The sequence below is a fragment of the Dendrobates tinctorius genome, unplaced genomic scaffold (assembly GCF_039654945.1).
Source record: "Dendrobates tinctorius isolate UK_male_01 unplaced genomic scaffold, ASM3965494v1 ptg000075l, whole genome shotgun sequence".
NCBI lineage: Eukaryota > Metazoa > Chordata > Amphibia > Anura > Dendrobatidae > Dendrobates > Dendrobates tinctorius.
In genome coordinates this window covers 19,194,621-19,217,759 of record NW_027361743.1, presented here as the reverse complement: position 1 = coordinate 19,217,759, position 23,139 = coordinate 19,194,621, and the positions used below count along the sequence as shown (strand labels likewise).

The following is a 23,139-nucleotide window of genomic DNA, read 5'->3' as shown; positions in this document are numbered from 1 at the left end:
TGTTCTCTCTGGAAGCAGCTCGTGGCTCTGGCTCTCGCTCTCTGGCCCTCCCCAAGTCTCCACCTCCTTCTCTCTCATTGTGCTGACTCACACAGTCTGGCCCTCTCCGCCCCTCTTCTCTGGACTCCTCCCCCAACTGCCTTGTCAGTCTCAGCAGTCCATCCCCTAGCTCTGCTCCCTGGAAACAGATACCCCAGGAACCTGGAAGAAGGTCCCCTCGGTTCAGGCCCGGGTACTCGGCGGAGGCCTCTCCTCCTACATAGGCATCAGATTTGTTTTTCTTTACCCCCATTACAAGCTTTAGAATGACAAATTTCATACAAGTGCAAATTTAGATGCAAAGTTTTATGTTAAAATAAAGACATTTATTCAATGTATCATACACAGAAATTATATATTTCATTAGTTATTGTAAATAATTGTGTTTCCCTTAAGACCAACAGGATGGGATAGCAATTATTTATCGCATGATACATTCTTCTTCTTTCTCTGTTGGCTATTGATGATTGCATATGGCACATACGATAGATTAGGATGAAGCGCTGGGCAGACAGTGGGGGTTATTCCGTGTAAGTGAGCGATATCAGATTCATACAGATGCAGCAGAGGTGAATTATGCCCTCACAACGTACGCAATAAAGCCGTAGACCATGTGAGTACAGTGGGGCCCTTTAAGAGAAGGGACCTAACCCTGGTTAGTCTCATAACATTAAACAGTCCAGAGGAATTGCAGTTTGCAAACTAAGGCGGAGTGCACACTGCGTCTGCGCACTTAGCCTACATTGTAGGTCCGCAAGTTTTCCTGATGTGCACTGTGACCTTCACATAGGCCCCCTTGTCATAAGACATAGGGGAAAATGTGTGGTCTTTTGGTCACTGTCAGGCCAGGAAAGTGCAGCAGACTAAGAATTACTATATAGAAGGCCACTACAAAAAAATAATCGTATATACATATATGTGTACTTTTTTTTAAGAATGAGTCCTAGTTTATAGTTATTTTATTTTGTTAAATAAAAATCCGCCACAATTTGGCCAACATAGTTACAGAGGAGAATAAACAATAGTCCATAAAACTCATAAAACTATAGAGAAGGTAGAAATATGGTCTTGGATAGGTTAATCAGCAGCCAAACGCTTGTAAAATGGTCCCATATGGTGGATGGATGCCTAGGCATTCTGCCTGTTGTGGCCACATACCTCTTGAGAGTGGGCTCAGAGCAGTGTCATACTGGGTTGGCAAAGGTCCACCAGTAACATTGATCCATGAGGCCCACTTGTCCAGCTACATGCAAAAATAACCTGACCCTACTACTCACATTTACTTTTGCTTCTATGTAATATTAATTTGGCTAGCTTATTTAATGATTAGATGGTAGATGAATTTCTGCAAATTGTGAATCAACTGTAATAGCACTACTCATTAGCACTCCATCACAGAGGCCTACCAGAGGATTTTCCGGTTCCCCCGTGGTCCAGTCCCCCAGCCTTATCAATGGGAAATTAGAGCGATGGTTATGGGAGCAGCTGGCATCATAATAGTGGGCACATTTTGATCTTTGTTCCTTGTCCTTTTTTCTATGCATTAATAAAAGAGCCAAGTGGACACAACCATACTAACTGGGATCCACCTATAACAAGCCAAAATAGATAATGAAGAAACCAGAAAAGACGATACCAAATCAGGGACCCCTATTTTGGCATATTTATTTTCTGGTTTCTTCACTCTCTTCTATGCATGACACAGGTGAACCCCACATAGGAAAGGTAGTGCGTTCGGAATCTGCTATAGGCAAGACCTTTGGGTCTGTTCTACATGGGCTTTCATATGTGACACCCAATAGATTTTTCTGCAGATGACACATCATGATATGACCATGTATTGTGCCTAATGATAAACTCAGTTCTGCTGCATATGTATGACATAAATTGATATTGAGTCATGGATGAAGCACTGTTCTGTTATATCTCACTTAATAACAGTGACTCTTATTGGATAACCCCCAATGTTTGTCCGTGTCCTCCATCCAACAGGTTTCTCAAATCTGAAAACAGAACATACATTTAGTGAAGAAGCCTCTCTCACGTAAGTAATATATTAAAACTGATAATGTAAAAGACTTAGAGAGGTGAGGATCAAAATCATTCACTTATTGCCGTGTACACATCACCGGCCCACTGTGAAGGCAACCGATCTGGAAGAACCACCAATATGATGTAGGTTCGACCCTAGCGAGAAACGTCTGACTACACCGTGTGCAGGTGACCGGTACATTTCAATGTGGTTATAGAGATACATACAGAACAATCCAGAATATATTACACAAAATACATCCACATTCTCCAGCAGAGCCCTTGAGAGCCGCCATCTTCCTCTCTCTTTACACAAAAGCTGGACGGAAGACAAGTGCATAGAAAAAAAACGCAGATTGTAACATCAAACCCATTGTTTCCCGATGTGCTCATCATCCTTTGGTCCAGCCTTCGCACGGACAAACACACAATTATTATACACATCACCACATTTCACAATTCCTACTTCCTCCTACAGTCTCACGGGACCGGCCTGTGAATCTGGGGACAATAAAACCTAAGAGTCAAAACCAAACACTTACTCACACGTCCTACCAAAAACCCACTAAGCAATTACAGAGCAGCCAAGTAAGAAAGGATGTATAAATGGCACAAATACTCCTAAAAAACATACCAAAGAACAAAAAAAAAAATATATATAATGTACTCATATTGCACAAGAAAGATGTCACATGTTTTGGGGTTAAAGGCCATTTCCTACATTAGGAATTTTTTTTTTTTTAGGTGCAATCTTATTTATCAATATATATAGATATAAAACTTTATATAAAAATCTGTTTCATTTACAATTTACAAACTTTTTTTTGTACTTTTTTTTCTATTTTGTTTCTAGAGTCAGTAAATTCCATTAATATGGTTTAAAGGGACCCTGCCACCAGGTTTTGCTGATACGAGTTTACGGCCACCACCTTTCAGGGCTGATATTGAGCATTATAGATCTGCTCCCAACCCAACCTGTAAGAGAAGAAAAAGAGCTTTTATTATACTTGCCTGCGGGGCGGTCCGGTCCGAGGGGCGTCGATGTTCTTGGTCCGGCGCCTCCCATTTTCTTACAATTGCCATCCTATTTCTTGGTTTGTATGGATGATGCGTCCCTATGTCATCCACAGGAGTCTCCTTAGCATCGTTCTTCTGCGCAGGCGTAATTTGAGGGAAGAGCAAAGTCCTGCAGTGCGCATGCGCCGAGAAAGGTCAAAGAGCCTTGGCACCTTCGCACTGCAGCACTTTGCTCTGCCATAGTCAGGGCAGAGTTGTATGCCTGTGCAGCAGAGAAATGCCGAGGAGACTGTGTGGATGATGTAGGGACGCGTCATGCATACAAAGCAAGAAGGAGGACAGCGATTGTAGGAAGATGGCAGGCGCCAGACCAAAAGGAGCGACACTTCTCGGACCGCACCGCAGGTGGGTATAATAAAAGCTCTTTTTCTTCTCTTTCAGGTCAGTTCCAGGGCAGATATACAGTAATATAGCATGCTGAATATCAGGCCTGAAAGGTGTTGGCCGTATCTCATATCGGCCAAACCTGATGACAGGTTCCCTTTAAAGATGTTGTCCAGGCTTGGGATAAAAAGTCACTTTAAGTGATTGCAGAACCAAGACAGTGTTCAGTGCACACACAGTCACGATTCCCCTTGTGTGAGCGGGCGGCCATCTGTATTCATGCATGTGACTTGCATACTTGCCGACTGACGTGTGTCCGGCGTGTGACCGGAAGTGTGCAAATCGCCTACATGAGGTCTCGTAGAAAACTGTGGAATCATGATGGCGCACACACTGTCACAATTCATCAGACTGCAGTCACATAGGGTGGCCGCAGACTTTTCTACCAAGCCTTGACAATCATGTTAAAAGGCCTAAAAATTGTTGTTGGTTTTTTTTTTTTCTTTTAAATATCTTCCAAGAGGAAATTTTTGTTAAGAATACTGCCATATTTATTATATATATTGGTTACAAAAAAAATTAGCTTTTCTCAAATAAGATCTCCCTCTTTCTAGGGGTTACAGTATGTGTGGTGACCTTGCCCAAGGTTATAAAACTCTGTCACTTGCAGTGACTTAGTGTTTTGGAGAAGCTAATAATCTAATAGTTCTTTACTGTCACAAATCCTCTCGTCAGGTACATGAAGTGGCCGATATGCTGCAGTCGCTTCCCTGTGGAATAAAAAGAAGAGGTAGCTTGGCTTGTACATGGTCCTCTCCATTAAAGTCTATTGGAAAAAAAACAAAGCAGTTTTCTTCAAATCCACACAGAAAAAAAAAAGTGTAGAATTTATAAGCCCCGAATCATCAAAGTTTTTACACCCCAAAAATAGAGAAGAAACTTTGAAAAGTTGCAAAATTTTTGGCGCAATTCAGAGTTTTCACACCAGCACCACTTTTATAGGCGGGATGGGGGCACCGTGGGGCATGACGCCACAACTCATCTAGTTCAATGGCGAAACTACACTAGAAGTCTTACTCAAGTCCTTGAGTGAAGTAACATTTCTAGTGTGGAGCGCACTACTCATCAGATGCTCCTGATTCTTTGAAAGGCGTACACCTCTTAATGAATCAGGAACGTCTGACTCCACCACACCCCCTCATCAACACCGGGCTAGAAAACTACGGGGCATTATGAATCCGTCCATGGTGTTGGAAAGATGAGGGTCCCAGAGATGGAGATGGAACTTCTTTAATGGAAATTTGCAGCATTAGCAGACCTCCTTGTCCCTCGAGGGATCAGCCAAATAATCATCAACAATATTAAACTCTGTATATTAGCTTAAAGGGGTTGTATAGAATTAGAAATACCCCCATGTCCATACCGGTCCAGGACCTGTGATAGGTATTGAAGCTCATCTCAATTGAAGTGACTAGGGTTGGGCGCAACGCCACATGCAACTCATGGACAGGTGTGGCACTGTTTTTTGGAAAAATACATCTGTGTCTTTCTAATGCTGTACATTCACTTTAAGGGGGCAGGCACACGGCCGTATAAATCGTCCCCAGATCAGAACCCAGTGCACCGACGGACTAGCTGGCAGCTCTCCCGACCTGAGCATGACAGCTGTATAGAAATATATGAAGCTGTCACACTCAGCTCGGGAGAGCCGCCAACCAGTCCGTGCACTGAGTTCTGATCTCGGGCCGATTTATACTGTCGTCTAACTGCGGACTAAGAAATATATGAACCCATTAAAGTTTTTTGAAGAATCCAGCAAAGGAGAAAGTTTAACCTCTATAATTTAGGCTCTGATCACACAAACATCATAGCTTCCATTCACACAGAAGCTTTCTGAACAGACCCTGGCCACTTACAATAGAGTTCATAGAAAAAAAAATGTAACCCCTAATGGAATGGCAGAAATGTAAAATGTGAGTTTTACCCTTGAAATCAACCTCCACTACCAAATACTGTCATGTCACCATCTAGTACATTTTTAACCTTTTTTTTTTTACTTATATTCTGCATTTTAGCTGTAGCGAATAAATCCAATAAACTCTGCGAGGATCAAACCAATATTAGAAAATATATAAGTGCTCTTTTGAAAAATGTATTGGTAATGGTTCGAGGCCGTAACAGAAGTCTTAAGATAAATATAAAGTTTGTAAGAAACAATAAAAAATAATAACAATAATCAGAGTAATCTCCTTCAATATCCGTAAAAATAGTTTTGACCACGGAAATAAAGCAGCGGACTTAGGATTTCCCACACTGCAGTCCTCCCCGCTGTGGTCTCCTCCCGCACGTCACAGTTCAGTCATACGCAGAATATTTAAAAGTGTTTGAAAATGATGGACCCATTTTCCAAAGTTTCACAAAAAATGAACCAAGATGCAGCCAGGGAATATTCTTCAGATGTGAAGAAGCTGAAGTCTGGTGGAAAGACATAGGCTATTGCTAGGCAAGAAAGGAATAAACTGTGCTGCATCGGAGGGCAAGTCAAGTACAAGACCACTTATAATAATACCGTTACTTGGCTGGTATAATGCCAAAAAGGTGCCACGTGGTACAGGTGCCATAGTCCTTGGTTTTTTCTGGTAGCGTATCATCTACATGTATCAGCTCATGCCATGAAACAGCCTCCATAAGGTACAAATGGCGAGATGCCAAGAAGCCCCAAACACTTCCAACGCTCTGCATCTATCCTGATAAGTGCCATCTTCCTAATACCTCAGTATTGTGGCAAGTGGCTGATAATGATCCGAAGGCAACCCATCTTAAAGACAGAAATGGGCATCGGTCATGGGTACGGGCTTCACTGGAGAAGATTTTCAGCACACGAGGAGTGAGCCATTTCATACATAGACTGGTTGGCAATTCTCTGTCTCACTTGTGCTTGTTTCTTGACTTTCTTCCCTAGATTCTTCGAAAGGTGAGGGCTCCATTCGAGATGGCTTTGGATAGCGGAATGGATAGCCATTATCATCGAAGAACCTTCTGAAGGTAAATTCGTAGAAAGCATGTTCCGTGTGCTTGCTATTAGGCGACATGAAAGTGTCCCAAGCCATGGTGCTGTCCCCACTCTCATTCCACGGGCTTTCTTCATCCACCGGATCAAAATTGGATGTGTCCATTGGGTGACTGATTTTAGGGACATAAGGTGCTGGCTGCCGCCGGATATCAGAAGAGAAGTCAATGGACTTGAAGAATGGATGGGCTTTAATTTCATCTGCCCCGTTTCTGCCGAGTCTGTTCTCTGCAGCACAACAAAGTTTGCTGATCAGATCTGTCGCCTCTGGACTAAGCTTGATCTGGGAGGGAATGTGAAGCGTGTTCTCCCAATTTATTACCTTTAGAAACAAAAGTGAAGCCAATATTAGCGCGCAAGATACAACATACAGCTGATGTAAAAAAAAAAAAGTATAAATTCAAACCAAACTAGATCAAAGCCATTTTTGCCACTACTGACTACTGGAGATGAGCAAGCGTGCTCGGATAAGGTGTGATCAGAGCATGCTCGGGGGCTATCCGACTATATGTGTTGACTGAGCGTTTTCGACGTGCTCGAAAAATATGTTTGAGTCCCCGCGACTGCATGTCCCTCGGCTGTTCGACTGCCGCAACACATGCCGGATTGCCTAAAAAACAAGCACTATTGGCAAATGTATAACCCCAATATTACGTGAATAAAGCTGTAATTACCGGAATGTTCAGGAAAAAAAAAGTTTAAATATAATTTCTTTTTTTTTCACCATTAAATTAGCTGATGTCCAGACTGAATTTATTGACCAAACCTTGGCCAAAAAAATCCCCATGTTTCAGTATTGAGATTGGAGGATTTTATCTTAAATAAAGTGTACAAATAAATGGATAAATAACAAATAAATGAATGAAAGAATGAATAACTACTGATATGTACATAGAAAAAAAAAACAAAGGAGCTCTTACCTTTAGTTGCGTTTCAGTAGGGTTGGGGGCAAGGAAAGGAGGCTGTCCGACCAACATCTCAAACAGGATGACGCCCACACTCCACCAGTCACAGAGCTGCGTGTACCCTGCACAATGACAGCAGACCGTGGTAAGAAAGCATTCATGAGAGCAAATCGGAGTTATGTGATCATTCAATATTTTTTTTAAGTCTGTTTGTATAAAATATTTTTCATGATTACATATCGTATAATCGTATAAGTATATCCATCAAATACGGAATGTATCTAACTGTACATTTGACTCAATGACAGAGTAAATTTAATTTTACAATATTTAAATAAAAAAAGTTAATCCTTTGTATTTTTTCCTATATTCAGAGTTTAGAAAAAAATGCTTACATGTTAGAATTAGTGATGAGGTGAACGTGCTTGGATAAGGTGTTATCCACCATGCTCGGGTGCTTACAGAGTGTCTTCAGCGTGCTCGAAAAATATGTTCAAGTCCCCGCGCCTGCATGTCTCACAGCTTTCCGACAGCAATAAGACATGCATGTCTTCGCGGCTGTTTGTCAGGAAATCCATGTATGTGTTGCAGCTGTCGAACAGCCACGAGACATGCAGCCGCGGGGACTCGAACATATTATTCAAGCACGCCGGAGACACTCTGTTAGCAGGTGAGCATGGCGGATAACACCTTATCCCAGCACGTTCGCTCCTCACTAATTAGCATATAATAATGGTCTGTAAATTAGACAAGACTGATGATGGTCCATGGTCATTGTACATACATTATATTATCCATAGGCCTGTTTACTTTTACAGTACAGTCACTAGAGGCGTTAATTGCAGAGGAAAAATCTGACACAGATTTGCACTCCGCTAATTTAAAGGGATGAAGTCAGGGGTTAATATCCACAAAATGCAGATTTAAAATCCATACCGGAAGCTTATTTCTATATAGATCATTCTAAAATCTGCATTCCAATATATTAATGGAATTTGACAAAAATTTTGCCCAGTTTGCTGCTAGTGTTAAAAGCCCCAACATATCTACCCTTAATCACTTCCCACCATGGACAATTTAAATGTTTTGCCATTTTTGTTTTTTTCCTCCTCCTCTTCCAACATTCATATTTTATTTATTATTTTCATAGCCATATGAGCTCATGTTTTTTTTTTTCGTTTTTTAGAGACTAGCTGTAGTTTTAAATGACACCATATTGTAAAAAAACAAAAAAAAACAAACAAACAACATACTAGAAAACAGGAAAAAATTCCAAGTGCTGTGAAATGGTGAAAAAAACAAACAATTCCACCATTGTTTTTTTGTGGTGTTTTATTTTAAATGGAACCTGTCAGGAGAAAAAAACGCTAATAATCTGCAGATATGGTGTTAATCTGCAAGTTAATAGATTTTTTTTTTTATTTGAGTCGATTAAAAAATAAAATTTGTATATTTGAAAAACAAAAATTGATATTTGGTTTGTGTCGCCTTTTTTTAGCCGTTGGATCTCTGTGAGGGCTTGTTTTTTTGCATGTCTAGGTGTCATTTTTATTACCGTATCATTTTGGGATTCATATGTTTTAACTGCACTTGTTAAAGGGAGCGGTGATGACCGAAAAACGAATAATACTGGCTTTTTCTATTTTTTTTTTTCTTGTTTCACGGCGTTTAACGTACGGGTTAAATACACTGTGTTCTAAATTATTAAGTGTCAGAAAGATGTAATTTTTTGTTTTTCAAATAAACTCATAGATGGTATTGTGTATCAGGGCTCTTTGGATCACTGAAATCAATCTCAAACGCCTGTGATAATTAGTTTACCAGGTGAGCCCAATTAAAGGAAAACTACTTAAGAATGATGTTCCACATTATTAAGCAGGGCACAGGTTTCAAGGAATTTAGGAAAGAAAAAGGATCTCTCTGCTGCTGAAAAGCATCAAATAGTGCAATGCCTTGGTCAAGAGATGAAAACATTAGATATTTCCCAAAAATTTAAACGTGATCATCGTACTGTTAAGAGATTTGTGGTTGATTCTGAGCACAGACATGTTTGTGCTGATAAAGGCAGAATGAGGAAGGTTTCTGCCAGGCAAGTTCATCGGATTAAGAGAGCGGCTGCTAAAAAGCCATTACAAACCAGCAAACAGATATTTAAAGCTGCTGGTGCCTCTGGAGTCCCTCGAACCTCAAGGTGTAGGATCCTTCAAAGGCTTGCTGTGGTGCATAAACCTACTATTCAGCCACCCCTAAACAGTGTTCACAAGCAGAAATGGTTGCAGTGGGCCCGTACATACATGAAGACTAATTTTCATACAGTCTTGTTTACTGATGAGTGTCGAGCAACCCTGGATGGTCCAGATGGATGGCTGGTGGATGGCCACTATGTCCCAACAAGGCTGCGACGTCAGCAAGGAGGTGGAGGAGTCATGCTTTGGGCCGGAATCATGGTTAAATAGCTGGTAGGGCTCTTTAAGGTTCCTGAAGGTGTGAAAATGACCTCTGCAAAGTATATAGAGTTTCTGACTGACATTTGTCTTCCATGGTATAAAAAGCAGAAATGTGCCTTCAGGAGCAAAATCATTTTCATGCATGACAATGCACCATCTCATGCTGCAAAGAATACCTCTGAGTCATTGACTGCTATAGGCATAAAAGGAGATAAACTCATGGTGTGGCCACCATCTCCCCTGACCTCAACCCTATAGAGAACCTTTGGAGTATCATCAAGCAAAAGATCAATGAGGGTGGGAGGCAGTTCACATCAAAACAGCAGCTCTGGGAGGCTATTCCGACTTCATGCAAAGAAATCCAAGCAATAACTCTCCAAAAACTCCCAAGTTCAATGGATGCAAGAATTGTGAAGGTGATATCACAGAAGGGTTCCTATGTAAACATATAACTTGGCCTGTTAGGATGTTTTGGAGTTAAATAGCTTTTTTGTTCAGTGAATGTGATCTCCTAATGCTGCAAATCCCACAAATGAGCATTTTCAGTTCTTTAAAACAGATCAAATGTTTAGAAATTCTACTGTGCCTAATAATTTGGAACAGTGCAATTTGAGTTTTTATTCATTTTGGAGATTATACTGTTATCATTGGGAGGTTTCTTCAATAAAATTTGATGTATACTCTAACAGGTGATGACTTTTATTAGACTGACTGTCATTTGTACCGACAATTTAGGAAAATCATAGAAAAATATAATTTGCATAATAATTTGGAACACAGTGTATTTTGATACATCGGACTTTTGAAGATATGATAATACCAAATATGTTTATTTGTTTATTTTTACAATGGAAAAAATGGGTGGATTTTCTTTTTGCCAAGGTATTCTTACAAACTCTTTTTCACTTTATAAACTGTGATGATTAGATTACTTGTTATATATACTGCAATACAATATACAGTGAAATTCCTAGTCTCCTGTGCAGCTTTACATGAGTACCAGCATGGCAGAAATGGGGGTCCTTAGCATGCCCTGAGCTCCTAAGACATCCCGCATTTGCGTTGATGGTGGGAGGCAGATGGACGCCCAAATTTCTTCACCATGGAGGTTGCACCACTGAAATGCTGCGGTCAGTGATGACAGTGTCATTTAAAGGGTTAAACAACAGTGATTGTACCTAGATCGGGAAGTGGGCGATATCGGAAACGGTGTCAGTAATCATTTGAGATCTAAGGGGTAATGTTTCTCTTTGTGGAGAGTGACAAGCCAAGACTGGCATTTCAGAGTGAGGAGACTTATATGCCATACAATGCTCCTCTGGGAAATTAAATATGCAATTTGTCTCTGCAGAGAGGAAGAGGACTAAAACTCAAGTGCCGCCTATTGGAAATAGCAATTCTACAAGTCAATATCGACCCTTTAATGAGCCTTGCAATATGACAGGATAAAAGCCAAATCAGAATCCCAATTTGCAAACGGTGTTTTGAGGGTATTGCCCCTTGTAAGTGCAAAGTATTAAATTTGATCCAATACTTGCTACTTCCAATAGGTGGCACTAGAGTTCAAGTCCTCTTCCTCTCTTAACCCCTTTACCCCCAAGGGTGGTTTTCACGTTCATGACCAGGCCAATTTTTACAATTCTGACCACTGTCCCTTTATGAGGTAATAAATCTGGAACGCTTCCATGGATCCCGGTGATTCTGACACTGTTTTCTCGTGACATATTGTACTTCATAATAGTGGTAAAATTTAATTCAAATAACTTGCGTTTATTTGTGAAAAAAACGGAAATTTGGCAAAAATTTGGAAAATTTCTCAATTTTCCAACTTTGAATTTTTATGCCCTTAAATCAGAGATACGGAACACAAAATACTTAATAAATAACATTTCCCACATGTTTACTTTACATTAGCACAATTTTGGAACCAAAATTTTTTTTTTGTTAGAAAGTTATAAGGGTTAAAAGTTGACCAACGATTTCTCATTTTTGCAACACCATTTTATTTTTACGGACCACATCACATTTGAAGTCACTTTGAGGGGTCTATATGATAGAAAATACCCAAAAGTGACACCATTCTAAATACTGCACCCCTCAAGGTGCTCAAAACCACATTCAAGAAGTTTATTAACCCTTCAGGTGCTTCACAGGAATTTTTTGAATGTTTAAAAATGAACATTTAACTTTTTTTCACAAAAAAATTACTTCAGGTCCAATTTTTTTTATTTTACCAAGGGTAACAGGAGAAATTGTACTGCAAAAGTTATTGTGCAATTTGTCCTGATTGACTTTTTCAATGCAAAATTGTCTGGAATTCAGATTGGACGCCATGTCACGTTTGGAGAGCCGCTGTTGTGCCTAAACAGTGGAAACCCCCCACAAGTGACCCCATTCTGGAAACTAGACCCCCCATTGAACTTATCTAGATATGCGGTGAGAACTTTGAATCCGAAGGGCTTCACAGAAGTTTATAACGTACAGCCATACAATTAAAAAATCACATTTTTTCCACAAAAATGATCTTTTCACTCCGAATTTTTAATTTTCCCAAGGGTAACAGGACCCTAAAAGTTATTGTGTAATTTGTCCTGAGTACGCTGATACCCCACATGTGGGGGTAAACCACTATTTGGGCGCATGGCAGAACTCGGAAGGGAAGCAGCGCCATTTGACTTTTTTGGCTGGAATTGTTATTGGACGCTATGCCGCGTTTGGAAAGCCCCTGATGTGCCTAAACAGTGGAAACCCCCCACAAATGACACCATTTTGGAAACTAGACCGCCTAAGGAACTTATCTAGATGTGTAGTGAGCACTTTGAACCCCCCAGTGCTTCACAGAAGTTTATAACGCCCGGGCATGAAAATAAAAAAATCATTTTTTCCACAAACATGATCCCTTAGTCCCCAATTTTTTTCATTTTCCCAAGGGTAACAGGAGAAAATGGACCCCAAAAGTTGTTGTCCAATTTGTCCTGAGTACGCTGATACCCCATATGTGGGAGAAAACTACTGTATGGGCACACGTCGGGACTCGGAAGGGAAGTAGTGACGTTTTGGACTGCAGACTTTGATGGAATGGTCTGCGGGTGTTATGTCGCGTTTGGAGAGCCCCTGATGTGCCTAAACTGTTGACACTCCCCAGAAGTGACCCCATTTTGGAAACTTGAACCCCCCAAGGAACTTATCTAGATGTGTGGTGAGCACTTTGAACCCCCAAGTGCTTCACAGAAGTTTATAACGCCCGGGCGCGAAAATAAAAAAGTCATATTTTTTCCACAAAAATGATATTTTTGCCACCAATTTTTTATTTTCCTAAGGGTAACAGGAGAAATTGGACCCCAAAAGTTGTTTTGCAGCTTGTCCTGAGTAGGCTGATACCCCATATGTGGGGGTTAAACACTGGGCGCATGACAGAGCTTGGAAGGGAAGGAGCACCATTTGACTTTTTCAACGCAGAATTGGCTGGAATTGAGATCAGACGCCATGTTGCGTTTGGAGAGCACCTGATGTCCCCAAACAGTGGAAACCCCCCAATTATAACTCCAACCCTAACCCCAACACACACCTAACCCTAATCTCAGCCCTAACCCTAGCCCTAATGGGAAAATGGAAATAAATACATTTTTTTAATTTTATTATTTTTCCCTAACTAAGGGGGTGATAACGGGGGGTTTGATTTACTATTTATGGCAGGTTTTATATTTGGCAGCTGTCGCACGCTAAAAGACGCTTTTTATTGTAAAAATAGCTTTTGCATCACCACATTTTGAGAGCTATAATTTTTCACATTTTGACCAACCGAGTCATGTGAGGTCTTATTTTTTGCGGGACGAGTTGACGTTTTTATTGGTAGCATTTTCGGGCACATGACATTTTTTGATCGCTTTTTATTCCGATTTTTGGGATGCAGAATGAACAAAAACCAGTATTTCAAGAATTTCTTTTGGGGGGTGCGTTTACACAGTTCCGCGTGCGGTAAAATTGATAAGACGGTTGGGTCAGTACGATTACAGCGATACCTCATTTATGTCTTTTTTTATGTTTTGGCGCTTTTATGCAATGAAAACAATTTTATATAAAAAATTATTATTTTTGCATCGCTTTATTCTGCGAGCTATAACTTTTTAATTTTTTCGCTGATGATGCTGTGTGGCAGCTCGTTTTTTGCGGGACAAGATGACGTTTTCAGCGGTACCATGGTTATTTATATCCGTCTTTTTAATTGTGCGTTATTGCACTTTTTGTTCGGCGGTATGATAATAAAGCATTATTTTTTGCTTTGTTTTTTATTTTTATTTTTTAAGGGGTTCGCTAAAGGGGTTAACTAATGGGAGTTTTATAGGGCAGGTCGTTACAGACGCGGCGATACTAAATATGTGTACTTTTATTGTTTTGGGATTTTTTTTATTTAAAAAAAATGAATTTATTAGGGAGTATTGTTTTTTTTTTAAATTTATTTAGCGATTTTTTTATAAATCATTTTTACACTTTTTTTTTTTAACTTTATTATACTGTCCCAGGGGGGACATCACTGTCATGTGACAGATCGCTGATCTGTCACATCACAGATCGCTGTGACAGATCAGCAATCTGTCACAGGCAGTGCTGCAGGCTTCCTCATGCCGGCGCTTTGCAGGCATGAGGAAGCCGGCTCCCTGCAGGCCCTCGAAGTCCCCTCCCTTCCAATGCTTCCCTAAACCCCCGGTACACTGCGATCGTGTTTGATCGCAGTGTGCCAGGGGTTAACGTGTTGGGGCGGCTGATCGCGCTAGACGTACTATCCCCTCCATGGGCATAGGGGCACGGGTACCATGGACGGGATAGTACGTCTGATGTCAGAAAGGGGTTAAGTGGCAGTTTGCATACAGTAATCATTTGGGAACACTTGTGTCTTGGGAAGGATTGTTTGCTGCCTTTCTTGGATCTGGTATAGAACTCTGCAAAAATCCTTGTGCATTGTTTTACATGTGAAAGTTTTTGACCAGCATCTCATTTTTGTGTTGTTTTCCATATATGTTTATTAAATCTTTTATTGTTGGGATCAATAAAAAAGGCTTCTGAATCGGTCCGACTAGCTTTGTATGTCAATTTTGAATTTCACAGAAACAATGGCTCCAAGTGCTTACGGACTCCTCACCTTTACGCAGGAGAACTTCTGGGGCAATATAGTTAGGGGTTCCTACTAATGAATGAGCCAGACATCGATGGTGCTGTCTCTTAGCTCTATGTTCCAGCGTTTTCAGACGATCTCCACATCTGCAGTTGGATACGTCGTCCCAATGCTCGCTGGGCTCCATGCTGTCCTGTCGAATGTGATTCCCTGAGAGATAGAAAAATCTGGAATGAGCATAAGAGTTTCAGAATATTTCTCCAGTATATTGGCTGACTTAAATGTTAGGCAGAGTAAATACATTCAGATACTTATTAATAACAGATAAAACAGGATTTTTGGGTTGCTTACCGTAAAATCTGTTTCTCGGAGCCTTCATTGGGGGACACAGAGACCATGGGTGTACGCTGCTGCCACTAGGAGGCTGATACTATGCACAAAAAAAGGGTTAGCTCCTCCTCCGCAGTGTACACCCCACCGACCGGCAGGAAATTCCTCAGTTAGTGAGAAAGCAGTAGGAGAAGTAACAGAATAGATTGAAAAACAGGACAACTCAACTGTAAATAACCAACAAACATAAGAACAGGAGTTGCAGAACATGGGAGGGTGCTGTGTCCCCCAATGAAGGCTCCGAGAAACAGATTTTACTGTAAGCAACCCAAAAATCCTGTTTTCTCGTTTGCCTTATTGGGGGACACAGAGACCATGGGACGTCCCAAAGCAGTCCCTGGGGCGGGAAAGCAAACTTCCATCAGGCCTGCGGACTCACCACCGCTGCCTGCAGAATCCTTCCACCTAGGCTGGCATCCACCGAAGCGTAGGTGTGGACCTTGTAGAATTTCACAAATGTGTGAACCGATGACCAGGTTGCAGCTTTACAAGCTGCAGCGCGGAAGCTCTGTGGCGCACCGTCCAGGAGGTACCCACTGCCCGGGTAGAGTGAGCTCTAATTCCCGGAGGGGTCAATCGATGTATGACCCGGTAGGCCTCCAAAATTGCCGATCTGATCCAGCGAGCAATAGTAGCTTTGGAGGCCGGCTGACCTCTCTGCACCCCATCTGGAAGGATGAAGAGAGAGTCTGTCTTCCGCAAAGAAGTCGTCCTAGCTAGGTAGACCTTCATCGCCCTGACCAAGTCCAGCTTGTTCAAGGAGCGGTCCCGAGGACGAGCTGGACCCGGACAAAAGGACGGGAGAACAGTATCCTCATTCAGGTGGAAAGTGGACAGCACTTTAAGAAGGAAAGCGGGCGGAGGCCGCAGAACTACCTTGTCCTAGAGGAGTACCAAGAAAGGAGAGCGGCAAGAGAGGGCCGCCAATTCCGACACGCGCCGGATGGAGGCGATGGCCACTAGGAAGGCTACTTTCCATGAAAGGAGGGATAGGGGAAAGTTCCCTGAGAGGTTCAAAGGGAGGACCTTGCAGAGCCTCAAGAACCAGATTAAGATCCCAAGGATCTACGGGCGCTCGGTACGGAGGAGCCGTATGAGCCACTCCTTGAAGGAAGGTTTTGACCTGAGGACGGGAGGCCAACATCTTCTGAAATAAAATGGACAGCGCCGAAACTTGACCTTTTAAAGAGCTGAGGGCAAGGCCTGCATCACGCCCTGCCTGAAGAAACGCCAGGACAGAAGGGAGCGAAAAATGTATGGGCAGAATGTCGGTGGACTCGCACCAAGTGAAATAGGCCTTCCAGGTACGGTAATAAACTTTGGAAGACGATGGATTTCTGGCCCGGATCATAGTATGAATAACTCGATCCGAAAAGCCTGATCGTTTCAAAACCTCGGTTTCAACAGCCACGCCGTTAAATTGAGTGGCCGAGAATTGGAGTGGCAAATCGGACCTTGAGACAGCAGATCTGCCCTGTCTGGAAGCTTCCAGGGGGCGTCCGCGAGAAGGTTGACGATGTCCGTGAACCAAGCCCTTCTGGGCCAATTCGGGGCGATGAGTGACTGGAATTCCTTCCGCCTTGATTTTCTTCAACAGCCTGGGAAGAAGAGGCAGAGGAGGGAATAGGTAGGGGAGCTTGAACTGCGACCAAGGAATGGCCAGAGCGCTGGCGCCCACTGCGAGAGGATCTCGAGCCCTGGATACAAACTTTCCTGTTGAGGCGAGAATCTAGCAGGTCTACGTCCGGGGTTCCCCAACGACGGCATAGCTGAAGAAATACCTCCGGACGTAGGGACCACTCTCCCGCCACTAGACCCTCGCGGCTGAGAAAATCGGCGGCCCAGTTGTCCACGCCAGGAATGTGCACCGCGGATATTGCCGGGACTGAAAGCTCTGCCCAATGAAGAATCTTGGACACTTCTGCCAGGGCTGAGACACTCCGTGTCCCCCCTGGTGGTTGACATATGCCACCGCTGTGGTATTGTCTGTCTGAATCCGGATAGGCAGGCCCTTGAGAAGCCTCTCCCAGTGAACAAGAGACAGATAAATCGCTCGTATCTCGAGGACGTTGATCGGCAGAGCTGACTCCTGAATCGACCATCGACCCTGAACAGTGTGACTGCGGAACACTGCCCCCGGCCGAGGAGGCTGGTATCCGTTGTCACAATCTGCCAGTGAATGGGAAGGAATGGCCGTCCTAGGGAGATGAGAGGAGACATCAGCCACCAATTGAGGGACTGCTTGACCCGGTATGAAAGACAAAATGGGCGGTCCAGGGAAAGAACAGACCTGTTCCACCGAGACAGTATGGCGTGTTGGAGGGGTCTGGAGTGAAATTGGGCAAAGGGAACCGCCTCTGTCGCTGCCACCATCTTTCCCAGGACTTTCATGGTTGTCCGGAGAGATGGAAGTCGTAAGATATGCAGCGCTCGCACATCCCTCTGCAGGGAGCAAGTCTTTTCTTGTGGGAGAAAACCTTCGATAGACGATTGCCGAACAATAGACCCAGAAACACAAGACGTTGTGTCGGAAAAAGGCAGGACTTCCTTTTGTTGATGAGCCACCCGAAATTGGACAGGGTGTCGGGGACGATGGTAAGACTTTGGCGAGCTTGATGAAAGGATGGAGCTTCGATCAGAATGTCGTCGAGGTACGGAAAAAGAACGAGACTTTTGATTCTCAACAAGGCCATCAACGCTGCCATGATCTTCGTAAATACTCTGGGTGCAGTGGCGAGATCGAACGGCAGTGCAACGAATTGGTAATGTTCCTGGCGAATCGCAGGAATTTCTGATGGCCGGAGAATATGGGAACATGTAGATAGGCATCTTGAATGTCTATTTAACACATGAACTCCTGCGTCTCTATGGAAGCGATTACCGACCAGAGACTCCATTCGGAAATGACGCAGTCGGACTGTCTTGTTGAGTAACTTGAGGTCCAAGATGGGGCGAACTGTACCGCCTTTTTTTTTTCGGTACCACAAACAGGTTTGAGTAAAACCCTGTGAACCGTTCTGACTCGGGGACGGGCACGATCACTCCAGAAGTGAGGAGAGAGGCGATGGACGCAAAGAACCCCGGAACTAAGGCAGGATCTTTTGGAGGTTGGGACTCGAAGAAACGATCCCGGGGACGAGAAATGAACTCTATCTTGTATCCTGATGATACCACCTCCCTGACCCAAGCGTCCTCTACTGAGGCAAGCCAGCCGTCTCTGAAGAAAAGACGTCGACCTCCCAATTGGGAAGGACTCTCGGGGGTTCGTTGATAGTCATGCTGATGTGGACTGTCCAGATCTGGATCCGGAGGTTCTGCCCTGGGAGGAGTGAGATCGCCTGGAGGGAGTGGGTCTGAAAGACGCCTTTTTTCTATCCTGGCGTACCTGCGTTTTCTGTTGGTTAGAGAAGTTGTCTGCCGTATTGAAACGGTGGAATGTCCGAAAGGGCCGAAACTGACGTTTTAGCGGAGGTCTGCGAGGCTTGGACTGAGGGAGGAGGGAACTCGTGCCTCCAGTGGCGTCCTTAATAATCTGATCCATCTGGGATCGGAAGAGACGCGCTCCCTGAAAAGGCAGATTGGTAAGAGACTTATCTGAATTCAAATCCGCCTGCCAAGCCTTGAGCCAAATTGTACGTCGGATTGCCACAACGCTGCTTGACGCCTGAACTGCGCAAGTCGCGACATCCAAGGAGGCAGAGAGCAGATAATCCCCTGCATGGGAGATCTGGTTGGCCAGTTCGGACAATTGCTCTGGTTGGGCCTTACCTAGGATGCCCTTGCAGAGATCCTCTGCCCAAGTGGCTATGGCCTTCGCTACCCAAGAGGAAGCGAAGGCTGGGCTTAGCACCGCTGCAGCCGCTTCGTATGCTTTGCTAAGGATTCTATAATCCTATCATTCGAATCCTTTAGTGACGCCACACCTGAAATCGGGAGGACCGTGCTGTTAGACAGTCTGGACACGGGTGCGTCTACCGAGGGGGAAGCAGACCAGTTGTTGGTGAGCTCCTTGGCAAACGGGTACAGCACGCCGAGGCGCTTCCCTCTTTGAAGGCGCCTGGTCGGATTTTCTCTTTCCCTGGTAAGGATCTTGCCAAACTCAGAGTGGGAGGCGAAGACCCTGGAAGGTGTTTCTGCCCGTCTGAACGAAACCTCCTGTTCTGAGGATTTCGCAGGGAAGTCTGAGATTTCGAAGGTGTGGTTAATCGCAGCAATGAGGTTCTGTACCGTAACCTTCATGTCCGCGTCCAGCTCTAAGATCCCTTCGGATGACACATCCGAGAACGCTTCACCTGACTCGGGTCAGGAGGCACGGGAGGGCGACTGCTGGGAAGGAGTATGTGGGGATGTGAGGCCAGGAGGGGATCCCGGCCGGTGATCCTGTCTGGGCCTTTGCGGCTTCTGCTGGCTGACTCAGATGGAGCTTCATGTGACCTGCTGGACCCTGCAGAAGTGTCCAGGGGCAACTTATCAAGGACGGCTACTATGGACTGAGACACCCTGGTGAGGCCTGCCACAGATTGTGAAAGAGACGAGGCCCAACCAGGAATGGGGGGTTCGCTTTCACGTGGCGCAATAGGTGGCTCCTGGACGGAGTCATGCTGAATGGGATTGCTGCAGTCCAGGCAGAGGGGTGGGGGCAGGCGGACGGCCATGCTCAGCCTTAGAGATAGGATAATGAAGGAGAAAAGAAGAAACCTGCGGAAATGCTGGAAGGTTGAGAAGGGTGTCAGTCTGCAGTTGCAGAGCTACTCACGATGCGGTGTCCCCAAAGGTGCTGATACACGGCTCGTCTGAAGATGCAGGGCTCCAGCAGAGGAGAACGTGGAATCCCTCTGTGTCCAGCTGACATGGTGATAAAATGGCGGCAGCCTGAGGGAACCAGGATAAACGCGCGCCTTCAAACGAAGAAGATGGGCGGAGCTAGCTGCTGAGGCAAAGAGGGTACCGCCCGCTGCCCACCGCAGGCTCTGAGAGGCGGTGGGTGGTCCTAGAACGGGCGGGAGAGAAGCCCGCCTATGAGAGAGAGAGCGGGGGGCGTGGCCGCGACGTCAGAGAAGGCCCGAAATGAAGCCAGGGACTAAACTAATGGCGACGGCCGCCTGTCAGCGCGGGGCGGCGCGGAGGTCTCGCAGCGTCGCCGCGGCCACCTCCCTACCTATCACCTGGATCCCCTGCCGAACGCCGAAGAAAGAAGGAGGTGGAGAAGCATAGAACAAGGCCCGCGCAACAGCCGGGGCCCGTACGAATGCGGCGGCCGCCGGGAGGCGCGGGCGGAACAGAGACTCCACAGTACTCCCTCGGCGACCGCTCCCAAGAATCCTGAAACCGCCAGGGGGCTGCGTCTTGGACTGCATACTCACCTCCGTTTGCAATAAAGGTACCTGATATATCCCACGCTGTCTGCGTCTTTGTGGTATCCGCGCCTCATCCGACCGACAGGCTCTGGTAGGCGAGTGGGTGGGAGGCGGGGGGCGAGGACTCTCCTGATCGCTGGCACGCACCCGTGCTAAGCTGTGGTCCCGCCACTGACAGCTATGAGGATACGGGGTGGCAGTACACGCCGTACTCATAGTCTCTTGTGGGAGTACAGTAGTGACCATTCACACTGTATCCCTCCGGAAACCTGAAAAGGAACGACGCACATCGAGGTAGATATGGGTCTAATGAAAGACCCGTGTCCACCTCCTACTGACACTAAGCTAAACTGAGGAATTTCCTGCCGGTCGGTGGGGTGTACACTGCGGAGGAGGAGCTAACCCTTTTTTTGTGCATAGTGTCAGCCTCCTAGTGGCAGCAGCGTACACCCATGGTCTCTGTGTCCCCCAATAAGGCGAACGAGAAATATTATATTTATCACATTTACAATAGGGATGAGCGAGTATACTCGTTAGGATTCGGTACTCTGCGAGTAATGCGGTACTCGCGGTACTTGAATCCTAGCAAGTAAATTTCACTACCCGCCTCGCAATATTCGGATCTCCCGCCCGGCATGTGTCAGCCAATCACAGTAAAGCCAACGCCTTCTTTGTTGTGGCATTACTGTGATTGGCTGGCCGCGCAGCCTCATATGTGTGTGCGGGGGTCTGTAAAGGCTCTGCCGGGCTGATCGAGGGTCTGTGCGTGCTCTGCCGGGTTGATCGGGGGTCTGTGCGTGCTCTGCCGGCAGAGCCCTCACAGACCCCCAATCAGCCCGACAGAGCACGCACATACACAGCCCCACAGACCCGGCACACATTCTCCACCCATTACTCGCATTTCCCATAGATATACATTGGACTCGTTACGAGTACCCGAGTATTAGGAGCTACTCGTAACGAGTACAGTGAGTCCGAGTATTTCACTACTCGCTCATCCCTAATTTACAATAATTAGTTTTCATTTTTTTAGTACATAGTAAAAGATACAATGTATTTCATGATCTTTCAGAAGATCGGCTTAGTTCAGTTTAGCCACAAATATACTCTATGATAGCATGGCTAGTGGACACATGGGCCACAACCACAAGAGGTGTAGAACAACATTTTTGCCAGGGACGAGTCCTGCTTTGAATATTTGGGCCATTTGTGTGCCACAAATAAGCTAAAACAGCTTTTTGTTATAATATATTTTTTATGTAAACTATTATAAATTCGTCAGGTTTTGGACAACCCATCCCTAATGCTGAGGGCACATCCAGACTGCTGTGCACATCAGTCCCAGATCAGACCACAATGCACGGACGGATTGTGGGGCTCATGCTTAGGGCTCATCCAGACAGTCATGCCATCGGTCCCAGATCGGACAGCAATGCACAGACTCGCCGCAGGTCTCATGCTTAGGGCTCATCCAGACTGTCATGCACATCGGTCCAAGATCAGAAAGCAATGCACAGACTGGCCACAGGTCTCATGCTTATGGCTCATCCAGACTGCCGTGCACATCTGTCCTAGATCGGACAGCAATGTACAGACTGGCCGCAGGTCTTATATTTGGGGCTCATCCAAACTGCCGTGCACATCGGTCCCAGATCGGAAAGCAATGCACAGACTGGCCACAGGTCTCATGCTTATGGCTCATCCAGACTGTCGTGCACATCTGTCCTAGATCGGACAGCAATGCACAGACTGGCCACAGGTCTTATGCTTATGGCTCATCCAGACTGCCGTGCACATCTGTCCTAGATTGGACAGCAATGCACAGACTGGCCGCAGGTCTTATATTTGGGACTCATCCAAACTGCCGTGCACATTGGTCCCAGATCGGAAAGCAATGCACAGATTGTCCGCAAGTCTTATATTTGGGGCTCATCCAAACTGCCGTGCACATTGGTCCCAGATCGGAAAGCAATGGACGGACTGGCCGTAAGTCTCCAGATCCGAACATAACAGTTTCATAGGTTGGGAGAACCGCAGCCAGTCTGTGCATTAGAGGTTCCTGTTCATATCAATGTGCACAGACATCTGAATCATCCCTCAGCCTGTTTACACGCATCTGTTTTTTTGTTTTTTTTAAATTGAAGCAAGATGACTTTCTGGACTTTTTTTTATCTGCTGACTCTTAGCAATGTATTAGTTAATTACGGATGAAAAACTCAAGTACCAAGTTTGTCTTCTGTGTGTCATCCGTATTACACAAATCCCTATAGGCTTCAATGGCCGAGCCTGATATGCAAAAAGAATGAGAATTGGACAAGCTCTGAGTCTCACCAGAGACAGATACATTTTTAAAACTGATGAGTGTACGGATCAATTAAATTCTATG

The 23,139-nt window shown here is 44.8% G+C and overlaps 1 protein-coding gene across 2 annotated transcripts in view; it reads right to left on the bottom strand.

Moving 5' to 3' along the window:
* Positions 1 to 330: 330 nt before the first annotated feature.
* The window catches only part of LATS2 (large tumor suppressor kinase 2), a 93,444-nt gene continuing 70,635 nt past the window's right edge, over positions 331 to 23,139 (bottom strand). For both annotated transcript variants that reach the window (XM_073583045.1, XM_073583046.1), the window contains exons 6-8: positions 15,034 to 15,216; positions 7,462 to 7,568; positions 331 to 6,863 (exon numbers count right to left, since the gene is read on the bottom strand). In XM_073583045.1, coding sequence (XP_073439146.1) covers positions 6,369 to 6,863; positions 7,462 to 7,568; positions 15,034 to 15,216 — 785 coding nt within the window. In that variant the 3' untranslated portion in view covers positions 331 to 6,368. The remainder of the gene's footprint in view (positions 6,864 to 7,461; positions 7,569 to 15,033; positions 15,217 to 23,139) is intronic.